At 37.8% G+C, this 18,259-nt stretch overlaps 2 protein-coding genes across 11 annotated transcripts; both read right to left on the bottom strand.

The window, feature by feature from the left end:
• Positions 1-6,932: 6,932 nt before the first annotated feature.
• LOC106358332 (ribosomal RNA small subunit methyltransferase F-like) lies at positions 6,933-8,970 on the bottom strand. Of its 10 annotated transcripts, none has more exons than XM_048765806.1 (7): positions 8,717-8,970; positions 8,395-8,496; positions 8,074-8,173; positions 7,828-7,950; positions 7,672-7,743; positions 7,360-7,446; positions 6,933-7,282 (listed from the first exon to the last, which is right to left on the bottom strand). In XM_048765806.1, exons 4-7 carry the CDS (start codon positions 7,945-7,947, stop codon positions 7,151-7,153), a joined length of 411 nt encoding a protein of 136 aa, XP_048621763.1. In that variant the 5' UTR covers positions 7,948-7,950; positions 8,074-8,173; positions 8,395-8,496; positions 8,717-8,970; the 3' UTR covers positions 6,933-7,150. The 10 variants fall into 10 exon arrangements, 4 of the variants coding, with proteins under 4 accessions (XP_048621763.1, XP_048621765.1, XP_048621764.1 ...); XM_048765808.1 differs by having other exon boundaries at positions 7,828-7,941; XM_048765807.1 differs by having other exon boundaries at positions 8,074-8,152.
• A 6,193-nt stretch (positions 8,971-15,163) lies between these two features.
• Positions 15,164-16,203, bottom strand: LOC106355301. The gene is made up of 2 exons (XM_013795276.1): positions 15,634-16,203; positions 15,164-15,544 (listed from the first exon to the last, which is right to left on the bottom strand). Exons 1-2 carry the CDS (start codon positions 16,201-16,203, stop codon positions 15,164-15,166), a joined length of 951 nt encoding a protein of 316 aa, XP_013650730.1.
• Positions 16,204-18,259: the final 2,056 nt, after the last annotated feature.

Here is an 18,259-nt window from a genome sequence, read left to right as displayed (position 1 = left end):
CAGACATACTGAAATAAGGAATTAAAATTCCATATCGTTTTTTTTATTGTTTTCCCCTGGATTTGGTGTTCTTTAAGATTGTTTATCAGTGTTTGGCTTTGGATTTAACTTTATCCTTATGAATGAATAATTTTTTTTTTCATTTCTCATATGCCTAAGAATTAGATCATTAAAGATACCATCTCTGAAAATTTTATTATTGTTCATTAACTTTATGATTATTGTTTTTGAAGAATGAAAAGTGGAATGGATACAATCGTGGTGGACAGTGGCACCAGCCACACCATTTTGAGAGACAAACGATTTTTCATACATCTCACACATAAGGTAGCTAACATCACCACTATAGCTGGCACGGCTAGCTTAATTGAAGGCTATGGCCACGCCAATATCTTATTGCCAAAAGGTACACATCTTGAGATTGAAGATGCTTTGTACTCACCTAGCTCAAACAGAAGTCTATTGAGCTTTAAAGACATAAGACTGAATGGTTTCCACATCGAAACAATGGGTGAAGGAAGTAAAGAATTCCTACAGATTTATAAAATCACCCAAGGCAATAAGAAAGTCTTTGAGACTATACCTGCGTGTGGGACTGGTCTTTATTATGCCCAGACCAGTCTTGTTGAGGCTAATGCCGTCTTGAATAAAGAATTCAAAGAAGAGTTCACTCTTTGGCACAATCGGCTGGGACACCCCGGTTCGAACATGATGCGAAAACTCATATCAAATTCAAATGGTCACAGTTTGAAAACAAAAAGAGTTATCCCTAAGAATATCACATGTGAAGCATGCTCACAAGGGAAACTAATTACTAAGCCATCACGTACCAAAGTGAATAAGGAAGTGACAAATTTCCTAGAAAGAATACAAGTTGATATTTGTGGACCAATACACCCACCCTGTGGGACATTTAGATATTTTATGGTCCTGATTGATGCATCCACAAGATGGTCACATGTTTGTCTCCTATCAACTCGTAATCTAGCACTTGCAAGATTGCTGGCTCAGATAATAAGACTGAGAGCACATTTTCCAGATTTTCCATTAAAGACTATACGTCTAGACAATGCAAGTGAATTCACTTCCCAAGCTTTTAATGACTATTGTATGTCCATGGGGGTAAGTGTGGAGCATTCTGTAGCACATGTCCATACTCAGAATGGCCTGGCTGAATCCTTTATAAAACGGATCCAGCTGATTGCCCGGCCACTCTTAATGAATACCAAACTCCCAGTATCAGCTTGGGGACATGCAGTACTACATGCAGCTGAGCTAATTCGCATCAGGCCATCTAGTGAGCACAAATACTCGCCATCCCAACTACTAACGGGTCATGAGCCAGATATATCCCATCTAAGAGTTTTTGGATGTGCCGTCCAAGTGCCTATAGCACCACCACAGAGAACAAAGATGGGACCTCAGAGGAGGATGGGAGTATATGTTGGATACGATTCCCCTTCTATTATTAAGTACCTAGAGCCAACAACAGGTGATTTGTTTAAGGCCAGGTTCGCGGATTGTCATTTTGATGAATCCCAGTATCCAGCATTAGGGGGAGATTATGGTAAGCTGGTACAGGATATAAAATGGAATCAAACATCCTTAACATGGCAGGATCCTCGGACTAGAGATTGTGATCTAGAAGTCCGGAAGATTATACATCTTCAAGAGCTAGCTAACAGATTGCCAGATTCTTTTGCTGACCCAAATAGAGTAACCAAGTCATACATACCAGCTGCAAATGCACCAATAAGACTTGATGTCCGTGATGGACATAATCAGGCTGCTACTACGTCTAAACCACAATTGAAACGTGGTAGACCAGTAGGTTCCAAAGACAAAGAAGTTCGGAAAAGAAAGAGTGCAAAGAAATCCGACAAAGTGGAAACTCTAGACATGGAAAAGGAAACTCATGTACCACCAAAAGATACTTGGGACGCTAAGAATCAAGGTAATGAAGTTCCTGACAATAATGAGATCTCAATAAATTATGTCATGTCTGGAAGGAAATGGAACAGAAAACATGTCGACATGAATGATATATTTGCTTATAATGTAGCAGTCGAATTGATGGATAATAAGGATCTAGAACCCACATCTATACTAGAATGTATGCAACGACCAGATTGGTTGAAATGGAAAGAAGCCATTAATGTGGAGTTAGAATCACTGAAAAAGAGAGGAGTGTTTGGACAGATCATCCGGACACCTCACAACATAAAACCAGTGGGATACAAATGGGTTTTTGTGAGAAAAAGAAATGAGAAAGGAGAAGTTGTGAGATATAAAGCACGACTTGTTGCACAAGGATTCTCACAAAGACCAGGAATAGATTATGAGGAAACTTATTCCCCTGTGGTGGATGCTACGACCTTAAGATTTCTAATAAGTCTGGCTGTAAGAGAAGGTCTTGATATGCGGTTAATGGATGTTGTAACTGCCTACTTATATGGTCCACTGGATAATGAGATATACATGAAAATTCCAGATGGTATTGAATTGAAAAACAAAGAGAGTTCTCGAGAACAACATTGTATCAGATTGAACAAGTCTCTTTATGGATTAAAGCAATCAGGTCGAATGTGGTACAATAGACTGTCTGAATATCTCCTGAAAGAAGGATACAAAAACGACCAGATCTGCCCATGCATATTCATAAAGAAGTTCAATAAGGGTTTTGTAATCATTGCAGTATATGTAGATGATTTAAATATCCTAGGAACCTCTGGAGAAATTTTCCAAACTGTTGAATATCTCAAGAAAGAATTCGAGATGAAAGATCTTGGAAAAACAAAGTTTTGTTTGGGATTGCAACTTGAGTATATGAAAGATGGAATTCTTGTGCATCAAAAGGCATATACAGAAAAAGTACTCAAAAGATTTAATATGGACCAGTCTCACCCATTGACTAGCCCCATGGTCGTGAGAAGTCTTGGTCCGGACACTGACCCATTTGGTCCGAAGAAGAAAAATGAGGAAGTCCTTGGTCCCGAAGTGCCTTATCTCAGTGTCATAAGAGCTCTGATGTATTTAGCTGGCCACACACGACCAGACATCAGCTTTGCTGTGAACTTACTTTCTAGGTTCAGCTCCTGTCCGACCCAAAGGCACTGGAACGGGATTAAACATATACTTCGTTACCTACAAGGAACGAAAGACTTGGGTCTTATGTTTACTGACAAATCTAAGGAAGATTTAGTTGGTTTTGCTGATGCAGGTTATCTCTCTGATCCACATTATGCTAGATCTCAGACTGGTTATGTTTTTACACACGGTGGGACAGCTATATCCTGGCGGTCCATGAAGCAGACCATGGCAGCCACATCCTCTAACCACGCAGAAATATTAGCCATGCATGAAGCCAGCCGTGAGAGTGTATGGATGAGATCCATGACACAACATATTCGTACCACTTGTGGTATGATCAAAGGAAAGGATCCACCGACCATCCTATACGAGGATAACACAACATGCATCGCACAGCTTAAGGATGGATACATTAAAGGAGATAGGATGAAACATATTCTTCCTAAGTTCTTCTTTACACACGAGCTTCAGAAGGCAGGAGAGGTCCAAGTATTGCAAGTCCGTTCGAGTGAGAATTCAGCCGATCTCTTCACCAAGTCACTACCAACCTCAACGTTCAAGAAGCTCATATGGAAGATAGGCATGCGTCGACTGAAGGATCTTCGGTGATGCATTCATCAGGGGGAGTTCATGTGTTGTACTCTTTTTCCTGTCTTGTTTTCCCTTTTACCACATTGGGTTTTGGGTTTGTCAAGAGAGGTTTTAATGAGGCAACATCCAAAGCATGAATGAACCTTGACCGGATGTGTCGATCAAGGGAGAGTGTTATAAACCATTTAGTGATCGATCCATTTATCAGCCCGTGTAGCAAGACAGGCCAAGCCCATCCGCAGGATCATACTGGCGCCTATCTACTCTTGTGTTTATCTACATTATAGTTGGTGTTTATCTTACGTATTGCTAGTCATTATCTAGTTAAGGATAAGTACGATCTCATGTCGATCCAGTACTTAGACCGTCATTACCATATGTATATAAAGACCAGTTGGTCGACCTAATAATACACACAAGTTCCCCTCTTCATTCACAACAGCTATAGCTGAGTGGCTGCTTAAGGGGTTTTCATAGAGGAAATTGAGCTTCTAATTGTGAGGTTCCATTCTTTGTCAAGGCAGAGTTAAACAAGGATTAAGAAGCAATCCTGGAGAATCCCACGGCGGTCTTGATTCATGGTGGATTAGCTTTCCGGCATATGAAGATTGAAGCTAAACACGTTTAGGGACGCGTGGAGGAGAAGAAAACTCCAGATCGTTATCTAAAAAACAAATTATGATCTATTGTACTTCTGCCCATTTGGGCTTTAATGAATAAAAAATATCTTTAACTAATGATGATCTAATGATTTGTATTAACATTCGTGTTCAAATAGTTATACAAGTAAAAAACTGAGCCTCCAAATTTAGTGTTCAAATAGTAACATGTAGAACAACTCCGCACCTCAATGCAACATCGAGAGATTCATGCATATCAAGAAACAATTATCAATTGTTCTAAAAATATACTGGTTGAGTTCTTCAACGTCGATTTTGATTTTTTGTGTTCTTTCAAACATAGGTTTTAGGATTATAAGTGAAATTTTCTACGGATTTTTTCTCTCCTTGACCACATTTTTATCTTTTGATATGTTTTAGTTATGTTAGCTTATTAACTTACTGTCGAGTATTTCGCTCATCGGATTTTTATTCTAATATAAGGGCATGTTGTTAAAAAAAAGGAACAATTCCATTGTGGTCCTGGTAATAATACAAAACATACAGATATATAGATATACTAGGGTCGGCCCGCCCTAGGGTCGGCCCGCCCTAAGGGCGGAATATACTTTACTTGTAATCAAGATTATTATTTTTTATATGATTCGTGGTTTGTGTTTCAGATTTACATTTTCAAAAGATGTATATGAGATATAATATTTTCTTAATTTAAAAGTAACCAAAAAACTAATTTTTACTATTAGCATAATTTTTTTTCTCTCTCTCTCTCTCTCTTTATTCACGCTACGGGCGTGTTAGTAACCAAAAATACATAAATATATCAGTTTAAAGAGTATTTCAACATGTTTACCTTACTTAAAATTTAAGGTGATATTAATTTTTCTTGTGTATGTTTTGTTATTCTTTTTATAGATCGTAATCATCTTAATAATAAAATGTTCATAAATACATAATAGTTTTACATATTTTCTTTGTTTATTCTACTGTAATTATAATAATTTTGATAATAAGTAAAATAATTTTTAAAACAAAAATCTTAGATTATATTTTTTCTTATGAATATTTTTAAAATTTATGTCTTTGATATTATATTATTAATTATGTGCTAAAATATTATTTTAGGTTGATGTCAAATGAAACATTATTTTCATATATATTTTTGAAACTATTGTTTTTCATATCCTATTAGTTCTAGTTGTTTTTATTCGAAATTGAAATATACTCACAAATCACAATCATGAATACTCACACATGATTCTATATCCATAAGTGTCTGCACTAGCTGTTGTATCTTTGAGATCAGGATCAACAACCTTTTAGAGAGCAACAATAATGAAAAATCAACACCATGATGTTGGAAATTATTATGAGCTAAAGATAAATAGATCTTTTAAAAAAAGTTCACTAAAAAAGGTCATATCTCCTCTTCTATCGTCTTCCTCTTTTCTATTCTTCTCTTTTTATTCTGTTTCTCATCTCATTTTTTTGTTTCTTATCACTTTTTTGCCACAATCCGTTAAGTACAACCATGAGATTAACAAATCTTTTTTCATCACCTTTTTGTATTGTTTATTAAGAGAAATGAACTGATGATTTTGTTGGAAGAAAACTTTCATATTTATAATGGAGGATTAATACAAAGGAATGAATGAAGGGATCCATTGAATGTGAGATCGTGTGAGAAGTAGAGAGTAGGTATTAATGTGAATGTTAATGAAGATGGATGAACCAAGTTAATTTCCGTAACGACGCCAGATTAAAGAAGTCTATTCGGCTTCCAACTGACATTGATCGGAATCGTTCGTCACCGGTGAAACCGTTGGATTTCTATTGACAGTTGACTGAACGGGAATTGTTGCTCGACGACCACTTTCCCTAAGTTTCGTATACAGTTTTTTTAGAGAAGATGTATCTGGACCGTAGTAAACACATAAAACCCATTAAACTCAATAATTAATGAAACATTGACTTTTGATTGACCGTGACACATGTCGTCACCACAAACTCCGAATTAGTGACATGTTTAATACATACTTTTATTATATTTAAATAAACATATTAGTTTTGTTTCACTAATAGAGCATGCTATATTTTAAAGTATTTATGATTTTTTAAAACAAAAAAAATTATAATACATATTTATTTTGTTAATTAACATATGTTTATATTTTAACTATACACCAAGAATTGATTTGGCCTTACATTATTCCTTGTGTTAAACTGTAGTTGGATGAACATATATATATATATATATATATATATATATATATATTTTTTTTTTTTGATTTTTACTAATCCTTTTTATATAGATGGTTTTCAATATCTTATGTTTGACTATGATGAAACCATTACAATGGGGTAAATTTTGATATGTCAGTGAGTAACATTACATATATATATTATTTATGTTGCTTATAATTATGTATTAATCGAGTATTAAGGAGTATATTAAAACTATTGGGTTGATTTATTTGTAATGTATTCTTTAGTTGTTGTATGACATTTCATTTCAATATAGTTTTGTCCGTTTGTTATGATTAATGAGGCTTTATATTTAGCCAACTTAACTATTATAGTGTATTTGGAGCCCATAACCTATACTTTTGACAACTGCATGACACACAGTTTGTAGATCGCTAAAACGGTAAGACATTTTCTTTAACAGCATGATGTTTACATACCAACAAACAATTTCAACAAAGATCTGTCATAACATCTTTAACCCTATGCATGGATCCCTTTTGAACCAAAAGGTATTTCCGTACCCTCTTTGGTCTCATCAGATACACAAATGGAACCCTATCTCTATGTTATCAAGATGATCAGAGAAAATAAGCTTGACTTTTACATCATAAAGCTCGAACCAGACGGGCTGCAAACACTCCATCCAAGGAGTGTTTCACTGGGTTGGATAAAAAGACGCCTTGCGACGTTACAAAACTTGATGGTACTAATCTGTCTACTGGATCTACCGAGAACTCCTGTGAAAGCAAGCAGAGAGATAACTTATAAATATCGACATTTGAAAGTAAAGCAAAGGGACTATAAAGATTCTTACAGGATGTCTTAGGAGAAACGCTTCGACTCTTCCTTGATTTTCTTCAGGGTCTATCGAGCAAGTACTGTATATCAAGAACCCACCAGGCTTCACCAATTTTTGAGATTTTAATTTAAGACACAAAGAGAAGTATTAGTTAGGTAGAGAAGTATTAGTTAGGTCCCATATTAGTTTTTTTCTAGAGAATTAAAATCTATCCACAGGGTGTGTGCATACTTGGAGGCAGAATCAAGAAGCACAGAGAGAGAGAAGGAACATGTTAAGCTATTCAACTAAGAAAAAACAGTATGACAAAAAATTGCTCATGTTAACCTTAGAGAGGACACCGATTCCAGAACACGGGGCATCAAGCAACAATTTATCATATTGTACCTCTTTTGTTTTCTAAACGACATTTGAGCTTGAAGCAAACAATGTGAGTAGCTTACACACTTGTAAAGCTCACTTACTCAAACAGTATTAACTCACAGCGAAGACACGTAGATCAGAATGAATGGTTGTGATAAGTCCAACAACTTGGTGTGATTTAGCTGTCTCCCCAAGAATTCTTAGCCGTCCTTCATTCACATCCATAGCATCAGCCTGCATAACCTATATCATACATATAATCAACGTGAGGTTGCCAGTTTGAGGATGGGAATGAAATCAGTCAATAGAGCACAAATCATTCTCAAAACAGATGAATATTAGAACAGTGGGCCTATGTAAGAATACCTTGGCGTTTCAAGCAAGATGCCATGAAAAGGGTCTTCCCTCCAGGAGCAGCACATGCGTTCAGTATCCTATCTCCTGGCTGAGGTTTCACCACTGAAATCTATATATATAAATTCATAAAAAAGGAAAAAAAAATACAGAATCGATTCTAATTGACTGGAAATCGATCTCAATGCTAAATAACAGTCCATCTAATTAAAGGGGAGAAAAAAATACAGAACCAATGCTAATTGACTGGAAATCGATACGATTGGTATAATAACTCGGAACAATCAAAATATTGAAGACTGAGAAACGAAAACCACTCAATTTAATATCCACCATTAGCATGTCGACCCACATAAGATCCCCACCACCCTTGACATATCTAGCCTTGCAGTACTGCAGCAGCATCGCATCCACAACTGATGAACACCTACCGGACTTCAAATCGAAAAAAAGAGCCTTGAGTTAGCCATTAAGAGAGATGAGCACAAAGATATGAAAATGAGTGAGATTTGTAGAAGATAGATGTTGATATCGCGATTCACAGAGGAGAGATTGTAACATATTTATACACGATTTCGCCGACGAACAGCGCAATCGAAGGTTTCTTAGTGGGCTTACGAATTAAGAGGATTTAAGACGAAAAATCAACGCATACCGTTACAGAAACTGGATTGCCCCGTCTGCCGATCGAAGAGAAACGAAGAACACGAAGGCGTGAATCAGGACGGGTTAGGGTTTCTTTCTCTCTTGTGGTCGCGTCGCTGGTCATTGGCCTGCAAAAACAAAACGCGAGACAAAGCCCAAGCGAAGCCCGACGGATGCCATAACAGCTGCGTTTCATTTAACGGGACACGTGTCGGCTGAAGGAAGACCGAATTATTGCGCTGTCATCCTACGTGAATGGCTTTAGGAGAGAAAGAATGTCTATTTTATATATAAAGATGTAAATATTTTTGTTAATATTAAATGTGGTGTGGTGCGGTGCGGATTATAAACATTTAACGTCTTACTAGATTAGTGCTTTAAGTGCATTCGTGTTGGTGATGGTTTTGTTGTGCTTGTTATTCAAAAATTAGCAAAAATTGGTTCCAGACTTAGAAAAAAATAAAGGTTTAAAATTAATTTTTGTTGGTTTAAAAATTCCGGGATGCTTTATTCCTAACCAACAAGGTTCCGAGACGGAGCTTAACCTGAGTCTCGGTTAAGAATGGTGATGATCTACGTTTCACACAACGCGTGTACTATTTTGTGGAATGTGGGTAGTGGTTATGATCTTTTCAACCGAAAAGAGCAATATCGAAACCAAGCCTACGCCTATAGACTTGGAGATGAAAGACAGTCCAGCGAAAGCCTATGATAGAGTAAGAAAAAAAGTATGTTACAGTGATGAAGTCACTTATCCGTCTACAATGGGAAAAGCGTTGGTAAAAATTACTTGTCCATAAGACAAATATTCCAAGTATTGGCACAGAAAAAAAAAAAGAAAAAGGAAATACACAATAAAGCGGTAAATTGCAATTTTAAAGAAAAAAACTAAAATGAAAGAAATGTAGTATAAAAATTGAAAAGATTATTTTTATTTATTTTCTTATTAAAATTGTGGTGGAAAGATTTGTTTTGTACGTATTTTGTTTAGTTTTTCTAGAATTGATGTAAAGATCATTAGATTTAATATAAATGATAAAATTTTATAGAATAATGGAATTAGTTATATCATATCATTTTATTCTCTCTTTTTTTTTGGACAACATCATATCATTTATTCTAAAAATGAATAATCATGTTAGTCTAAGTCAACAATAGATATCGCCGAGCGTAGGATACACAGACACAAAGCGAAAACTTTAAAAGGAAACTAACAATAAGTCAAACCAAATAGTCTGAGTCAACAATACATATTGCCGAGTATAGTGTAGTGGACACATAGACACGTATGAAAGATTATTTATTTATATATATATATATATATATAGTTAAATATTTTGAATTATTCAATTTCATAAGCAAAATCGAGGAGAAGAAGAAAAACACAATACAAATTACAGCAAAATAATTAAAACGGCTTCATCAAAGACATGTTTTTTTTTTTTTTTTTTTGTGTTCTTATGTCTCGTTGTTCTCTTGGTTTCAAGTATAACGATATAATTTTGCTTTATATATGTATATATATATATATACACATTGTATTATATATCTCCTTTCATACTTATCCCACTATTTTTTTTTTATCAAACCATACTTCTTACTTCAATAATTTAAACAGAGTTTACAACTCCCAAAGGAGTGTTTTGAAACAAAAACAGGGCTTCCTTGGCCAGACGATCAGAAACCAGGTTACCGTTTCGGTTAACAAACTTAAAAGAGATAGAGGACAGGGAGAGACTCAACACGCCGAGATCATGGAGAATTCCCTGCAGGGTAACCACAGACTTGTTTCTTGTGATAAGAGAGATGAGACTTTTTGAATCAGAGAAACAAACCAAGTCTTTAATATCATGCGAAATCGCAGCTTCCATCGCTGCCTTTAGTGCCAATGCTTCTGCCATAATAACGGAGGGCACCACTTCAGCTGAATTCGAGCCCTGTACTAGCATAGCACCATCAGGTTTATAGCAAATCCAACCCAGACCTCCCGCACATGGCAAGCTGTTCCACGCTGCATCAGAGTAGCAAGAGAAGACGTTTTCATCAATCTGAGGTAGTAAATACGGTTGGTTGTGTGCTTCTGTTCGTCGACAGTCTTTAGGCGAAGCAAAGGGAGTCTTTATGCCTGCTTTAGCATCTTGCCATTCCCTGGCATCTTTGATTGCTTTAGCTAACACCTCTGTTTCCGGAAAAGACTTATCCTCGAAGCATAACTGGTTTCTACTTGTCCATAGCACCTACATCATCCAAGGGTAGAGTGGAACAGCCACTCCCACCGGGGGGAGATTAACCATCCTGGTACAAGCTTTTAGGAGATCATCAATGGATTGAATCCCAGTAGGTGCAGGAACGAACATGGCAGGACAACTATCCCACACTTTCCTTGCAAAAGGGCATTGGAACATTACGTGGAGAACATACTCACTAGCCCCACAATGCTTACAAATACTGTCAACATGCAGTCCCCACTTAAGGAGAGATTCACCTACCGCCAAGGTGTTGTGCTTTACTTTCCAAAGGAATTGCCGGATCTTAGGGGAGCACACTATGTTCCAGACACATTTCCTCCAATTGAAGTCTTGATGAGCCTCTGCTACGTTCAGTTTTGCCGCTGCGTACCCTGTTTTTGACTAGTAGTTTCCAGATTTTTCTAAAAGCCACACTATCTCGTCTTTCATATTTTGAGAGCTCGGGACAATTTTCCTGATGATGACCTCATACTGAGGTAAGTAGAGTTTAAGCTTCTCTACATCCCATCTGGTCGAGTTAGGGAGGAACAGCTCCTGAACCTTCATGTTTTGGGACTCGCCAGTTGGGGGACCAATCGGGCACAACTGTTGGGTTGTTGACATCCAGTTACTGTTGTGTTGTTGACATCCAGTTATCACTCCACACACTGACCGAGTGACCATCTCCAATTACCCAGCCGACGCCTTGCTTCAAGAGTTCACATCCAGCGAGAATACCTCTCCAACCATGAGAAGCAGAGTTTGGAGCAGAGCACTCAAGGATACTTTCAGTACGACAGTACTTGTTCAGAAGCGTTTGTCCCAGCAGAGAGTTTGATTTCTTCAAGAGTCGCTAAGAGTGCTTTGCAAGGAGGGTATCATTGAAAGTTTCGATTTCCTTAAATCCAAGCCCACCGGCTCCTTTTGGGAGCGTTAACTTGTCCCATGAAACCCAACACATCTTGCGGATCTCCGGCTTTACATCCCACCAAAAACGGGTAAGAACACTTTGGATTTGCTTGCATAGTGACTTAGGTAGCTTGAAGCATGACATCGCGTATGATGGCATCGCTGCTAATACAGCCTTGAGCAGCACAATTTTACCAGCCCCCGATAAAAATCTAGCAGTCCAGCTGTGGGCTCTTTGCTTGATTTTATCCACTATACTTGCGAAGATATCTCGTTTTTTCCTTCCAAAGTGTTCTGGTAGACCTAGGTACTTCCCAATCCCACCTTCGTTGCTTATATTCAGCTCCCCTTTAGCTCTATCTTTGGCCGCTTGATTCGTTTTTGAGGAGATGGTGATCGACGATTTCGCTAGATTGATACTCTGCCCTGAGGCCAAATCATATCTACTGAGAATAGATACCAACGTCGCACAGCTTGAGGCATTGGATTTACTAAAAACATCGTATCATCGGCGAATAGAAGATGGTTAATGGGTGGACGGTTTCTCGCAACCTTCACTCCGGGGAGAGTACCGGTTCGCATGGCTTGTTGGCACAACCCGGATAAGACCTCCGTACATAGTATGAAGAGGTAAGGTGAAAGTGGGTCGCCTTGCCGAAGCCCCCTCGAAGGGAGGACATTTCCTTGCGGACCTCCGTTTATGAGGAAAGAGTACGAGACTGATGAGACGCATTCCATGAGCCAAGAGATCCAAGTAGCGTGGAAGCCAAATCTGGTAAGAACCGCTCGTAGGAAGTTCCATTCAATCCTATCGTACGCTTTGCTCATGTCCGTCTTTACTGCCATTGAAACATGCTTCTTCGCTCCCGACTGTCGTAAGTAATGCAAGATCTCGTGAGTGATAAGAACGTTATCCGAGATCGACTGGCCTGGCACAAAGGCCGACTGAGACGGGGAGATAATGGAATGAAGCAGAGGCTGCAGTCGCCTAGTCAAGAATTTGGCGATTATCTTGTAGTGGGTGTTACATAGAGCAATGGGGCGATAGTCAGATACCCTCTTAGCACTTAGGATATTCGGAATGAGCCGTAGGTGAGTATCGTTTTGTCTCGGTCGCAGATGGCTTGTTTCAAAGAACCTCCATATGTCACGGTATACATCTTCTCCTATCACATCCCAAAATGATTGATAAAACCCGGCTGGGAAACCGTCGGGTCCCGGGGCTTTGTCGGGATGGATAGAGAAGACCGCAGCTTTGACTTCTTCAAATTATGGGATCGCTATCAGGATTTGATTTGCCTCCTATGTGATCACTGGTGCTATTGCCTCGCGTACAACCTCCTCTGCTTCTGTGTTTCCTGAGGTGAAGAGATTTTGATAGAAGAGGGAAAATACAATCACGATATGTTCTTCCTCATAGAAGGCTTGGCCATCTTCATTTTCCACAACTGAGAATTTATTCCTAGCCCTCCACCCTCTTGTCACCGTATGGAAGAAGCTGGAGTTTTTATCTCCTTCGTTCAGCCACTGAATGCGGCTACGTTGTCTCCAAAAGGCTTCCTCTTCCGCATACGCACTCGTCAAAGCTTCCTGGATCTCTTTTATTCTCTCTTGGTTCGGTGCGGGAGCAGACAAAGCTTGTTCTAGTAATGTCTGGTTCTTGATCAGCTCAGCTTTGCTGTTAGAAGCTTGAGTTTTCACCCACTCAATAAGGTTTCGTCTGATGGTGTTGATCTTCGTTAGAACTGAATCAGGGCTCTGCTTCCAGGTATCCTCCACCAGTTTACGCACTTCAGGTTTATCATTCAACCGTCTGTCATAACGAAAGATACCTTTCTTTTTCTTCAGGTTAAGATCAAAGTGGACGAAGATAGGTCTGTGATCGGAACCTTCGAAGCTCAAGTACTTACTCCTTGCTGCTGGGAACATCTCCATCCAGTCTAAGTTCTCCATGGCTCGATCTAACCGAGACTGGATAAAATGAGAGTATCTTGTACCTCTCCAAGATAGAGAGTTACCCGAGAACTGAAGATCCCATAAACCGTTTTGTGCAACAAAATTCCGGAATGAGACAAACGAACCTTCCCATCTAGCTGGTCCTCCCACTTTTTCAGAATTATCGAGAAGGTCGTTGAAGTCACCGGTTAATAGCCAAGCTCCATCTCTTTGCGCCCCTATGGTGGAGAGTTCGTCCCAGAATTTAGCTCTATGCTCAGGTTGGGGAACACCATAGATGTATGATACGAAAAAGGATTTATCATTATAATTGACCTTTGTATCGATTACATTCGCTGAGGAAGCTAGGATTTCTACTTGAACATTATCTTTCCAAGACAAGGCTAGACCACCACTAAGACCCACAGGTGGTACTGTGAAATGGTTTGTAAACTCGGTGCCTCTATACATCTTGTAAACATCTTCATCTTTCCTCTTAGTCTCCATTAGGAACATAATGTCCGGGGAATCTTTGGTCTGAAATTCCCTGAGACGTCGAACTGTCAAGTCGCTCCCGATACCTTGACAGTTCCAGCACATATTGATTAAGGAAGAGGATTTGGACCGGGACGAAAATCCGATCCTTTCCTCCTCGAAGCTGGTATGATATTTGTGTGCTGTTGAGTTCCGGTCTTTGGCCCCTATGTTCCTTTAGCTGGGCCAGTAGTAGTTGAAGCTTTACGCCTAGGAGAGTTCTGGCCTTTTGTGACTCTTCTTTTCTTAACACTGACTCCTTAAGTTGGGCTCCTGACAATTCGCTTCCTTGAGCCTGAGGGTATGCTCGCCTTTCCCTTCTCAGCATTAGCGACGAGTTGGGGCACATCAGCAGAGCGCAGAGTCATCATCTCCGTCCCATTCAGATCAGGCTCAGGGTTATTCCCTGGTCCAAGTCTCAGTGAGACATGAATTCTGTCTTCGTTCAGAGACCGGATAGGAGATCTATCAGTAATACCTTGTTGATCATTCTCACCCATTGGCCTCTTATCTTTTGAGCAAGACGGTCTACTACTTCCTCCGAAAGTCTGGAGGTTTAGGTTATCCTCTAAATACTGGATATCAACTTCTTGCAGCCTACTAGAAGTTGAGTTAGCGACTCCATCCTGGAGTAACGGGATTCTGACCTCCGGTTACGATAATCTCTCCAGTGCAGATCTTCTTTCACTAGAGTGGTTTCCCCTGTTTTCAGATCTTTGATTTGCAACTGGGGTAACAAGCTGAGTAGAGAGACCTTCCCTCTGAGGTCGTGGGGAAGGTGTATGAGTCGCTTGTGAGTGGCTTAATCGCTGAGGAGTAGAGGATTTTGCTCCTGCAATAACCATTCTCCATTATGTTCTTAGTGCTGATGTGTAGCTTTTGGAGTGGTTTTCTCTTTGAGTAGCAGCCTCGCTTTCCTTAGTGAAGGATAAGCGCTCTCTAGCAGAAGGTCTCCCAAGTTGGTCACGGTTTGTTTGAGAAGAACCATGCCTCCTATGGGGGTCTCTTCTGATGTCATAATCATAAGGAGGGTTTGTTTCGCTTCTCCAAGAGGAATCTTTATGCTCTTCGTTTTTCCAACGAGTAGAGGCAGCAAAGTTTTCGCTCGGGGCCCAGTTTAGATTCCTGGAGCCTTTCTTCTCATTTTTCCTTCTTCTATCCGCCTCTAGTCTTTCCAGGTACGGTTTTGAGAAATTCCTAGACGGGATTCTCTCCCATCTCTGTTTTCCTTCCTGAGAAACGTTGGACAAGCATCACCTTCATGAGTCAGGGAGAGACAACGGAAACAATGTTTCTCAAGGTTTTCGTATTCAAGCTCTACTTCTTTTATCTCTCCTGAAGGTAAGCTGATATCAAGTTTCATCTCAAGAGGTTTCAGTCCATTTATGGAAACCCGAACTCTTCCTCTATCAACATCCCAATTCTCTACTGGTCCTAGTTCCTTTCCAATGGCTTTTAGCGCATCCTCCGTCCAGTAATGGAGCGGTATACCGTGAACAGAGATCCAGAACGGGATTAGAGCCGGGAAGTTGTCGGAGACAATTGGCTCCCACCTCTGGAGGATCAACATCCATCTTTTGAAGTGGTAAGGGCCTTTTGAGAGGATGAGCTGGAGGTCTCTCTCAGTCTCGAACTTGAACTGGAACAGGTAAGGACCCAGAGCTTTACCAGTAATCTGACCCGCAACATTCCAATGGTTAAGGAAGAAGTCCACCAGGGCTTTTGTCTTTTGAATCGCCGGGTTAGTTACTCTACCAATGAGAGTCAGCTCATGTTTTTCAATTAGAGCATTGTTATTTGAAGCCGGTATTATAACTGGTGGTCGTTTGACCTGTTTTTGCTGATCCTGAATCCATTTTTCTTTTTCTCCTCTCGACAATCTGTGTGCCATTTATACTGTAGAGAGAGATATCTGATAATAAATGACCGTAGTAAATGTTGAGCGGTTGATCCGAAAGCTTCAGTAAAACCTTAATGACAAGGTAAGAAACTGCACAAGACAGTAAAGGGAGTAACTAGAGGAAAACAGGAACCATGCTCTCTACCCAAAAAGGTAAAGGTCCGAAAGAAAACACCGAAAGGTCACTAGGGTGAAGAGCATGTCTAGGGTCTGGGTTTAAACTGTTCATCGTTCTTCAATATTAAAAAACTCTATTAAATTCAGATTCAATCAAATAAATAATTCAACTTTGAGATAGAAGATCATGTATAAACAACAAGAAATATAAGTCCACATAATTAATTGAGATTTAGTTAAAAAAAATGAAAACATACAAAATGAATTCAATATTAATATCCAATTAAATGGATTAGTATAAAATATAAAATTTAATATTAAAACAACATTATTAAGAATACATATTAACCCGCATAAAATGTCGATCCACATCTAGTGATAAATATTTATATAGATACATGTGAGAAATTGATTGAGATACCTTTAACTAATGATGATCTAATGATTTGTAAAATATTAATTCTTATGTAATAGTCTAAATAAGTAAAATCCGAGCTTCAGATTTGTTTCTCGGAATTCAAAATCATCCATGTGCCACGAGCGCACAACCAGATGTCTGATTTTTTAGCTAAGACTGTTAGGACCTTTCACAGGGAGTTACTTTTCATTGGTTGTTCTGTTCCGATCTGGTTACCCAGACCACCTCAAGCTTGAGTAATACAATGGCCGTTAGACGTAAAAAAAAAAAAAAAAAAAATAGTAAAAACCGAGCATAGCGTGTCCAATTCTCAGATTTGCTGTCCAAATGATAACATATAGAACAACTCCGTAGAGATTTTAATAATAACAAAACATATACAGTAGAACCTCTATAAATTAATATTCGATAAATTAATAATTTCTATAAATTTTAAATTTCGACGGTCTCAACTTGGACCGATTTAAAATTTGACACAAATTAATAATTTATATGTATACATATTTTATATAAGTAAGAACCTATTATTATATTGTTTATTTTATTTCACAACAAAATTATCTTTATATTTTGTTAACACTTAATATATTTTTGATGAGATTTAGCAATACTATTTCTAAAACCACATTTAAGTTCTATGCAATATATATAATATACACCAAATAATATAATAAAATTAATATAAATGTCAAATTTTAAAAAATAATAATTAATGTCTATACACTAAAATCAAATATTATTCTTATATTAGAATAAATATATCGTAAAATAAGAAATCTAATTAAAGAAATTTTCATAAATTAATATTTCTATAAGTTAATAAAATTTCAAAGTCCCAACATTATTAATTATAGTGGTTCTACTGTAGATACATAAATATACGTAGAAATTTTTGTTATTATTAATTGTGGTGCGGTGTAGTTTGTAAACATTTGAAGTCTTAGTATATTTGTGGTTTTCAAACAAAAAGGGGTATATTTGTGGTTTAAGTGCATTCCTATAGGTATCGATGATGGTGTTGTTGTGTTCGTAATTCAAAAATTGGTAAACTAATATTTTACGTTGTATCACTAGCAAAAATTGGTTCCGAATTAGAAAAAATTAAGGTCTAAAGTCCAATTCTTTTGGTTTTAAAAAATAAATTAAACATTACTTGTCCATAAAAAAATATTCCAAGCATTGACACACAAAAGAAAGAAAAAGGAAATACACAATAAATCTGGCAAATTGTAAATTTTGAAAAAATAATAAAACTAAAATAAAAGAAATATAGTATAAAAGTGAATAGATTACTTTTATTTATTATTTATTGAAATTGTAGTGGAACTATTTGTTTTGTATTTTTTATTTTTCTTAGAATTTAATTTAAATGATAAAAATTTATAGAATTAATGTAATTAATTATATCATATCATTTTATTCCAAAAATGAATAATCGTGTTATAGTCTAAGTCAAAGCAAATAGTCTGAGTCAACAATAAATATTGCTGAGTATAGTATAATAGACACGTA

The sequence above is a fragment of the Brassica napus genome, chromosome C8 (genome assembly GCF_020379485.1).
Source record: "Brassica napus cultivar Da-Ae chromosome C8, Da-Ae, whole genome shotgun sequence".
NCBI lineage: Eukaryota > Viridiplantae > Streptophyta > Magnoliopsida > Brassicales > Brassicaceae > Brassica > Brassica napus.
Note: the sequence above shows the minus strand (reverse complement) of the source record. Positions and strands in the feature narration are given on the sequence as shown.

What these genes read in the sequence shown, in the direction of transcription:
- LOC106358332 (XM_048765806.1), bottom strand. Translation starts at nt 7,947, where the DNA reads ATGCAGGCTGATGCTATGGATGTGAATGAAGGACGGCTAAGAATTCTT. An exon ending in CTGATCTACGTGTCTTCGCT is followed by an intron (nt 7,744 to 7,827) that starts GTGAGTTAATAC and finishes AATGTCGTTTAG; the next exon opens with AAAACAAAAGAGGTACAATA. An exon ending in GAATCGGTGTCCTCTCTAAG is followed by an intron (nt 7,447 to 7,671) that starts GTTAACATGAGC and finishes AAATTGGTGAAG; the next exon opens with CCTGGTGGGTTCTTGATATA.
- LOC106355301 (XM_013795276.1), bottom strand. Translation starts at nt 16,203, where the DNA reads ATGGCACACAGATTGTCGAGAGGAGAAAAAGAAAAATGGATTCAGGAT. An exon ending in CTTCAGGAGAGATAAAAGAA is followed by an intron (nt 15,545 to 15,633) that starts GTAGAGCTTGAA and finishes AACGTTTCTCAG; the next exon opens with GAAGGAAAACAGAGATGGGA.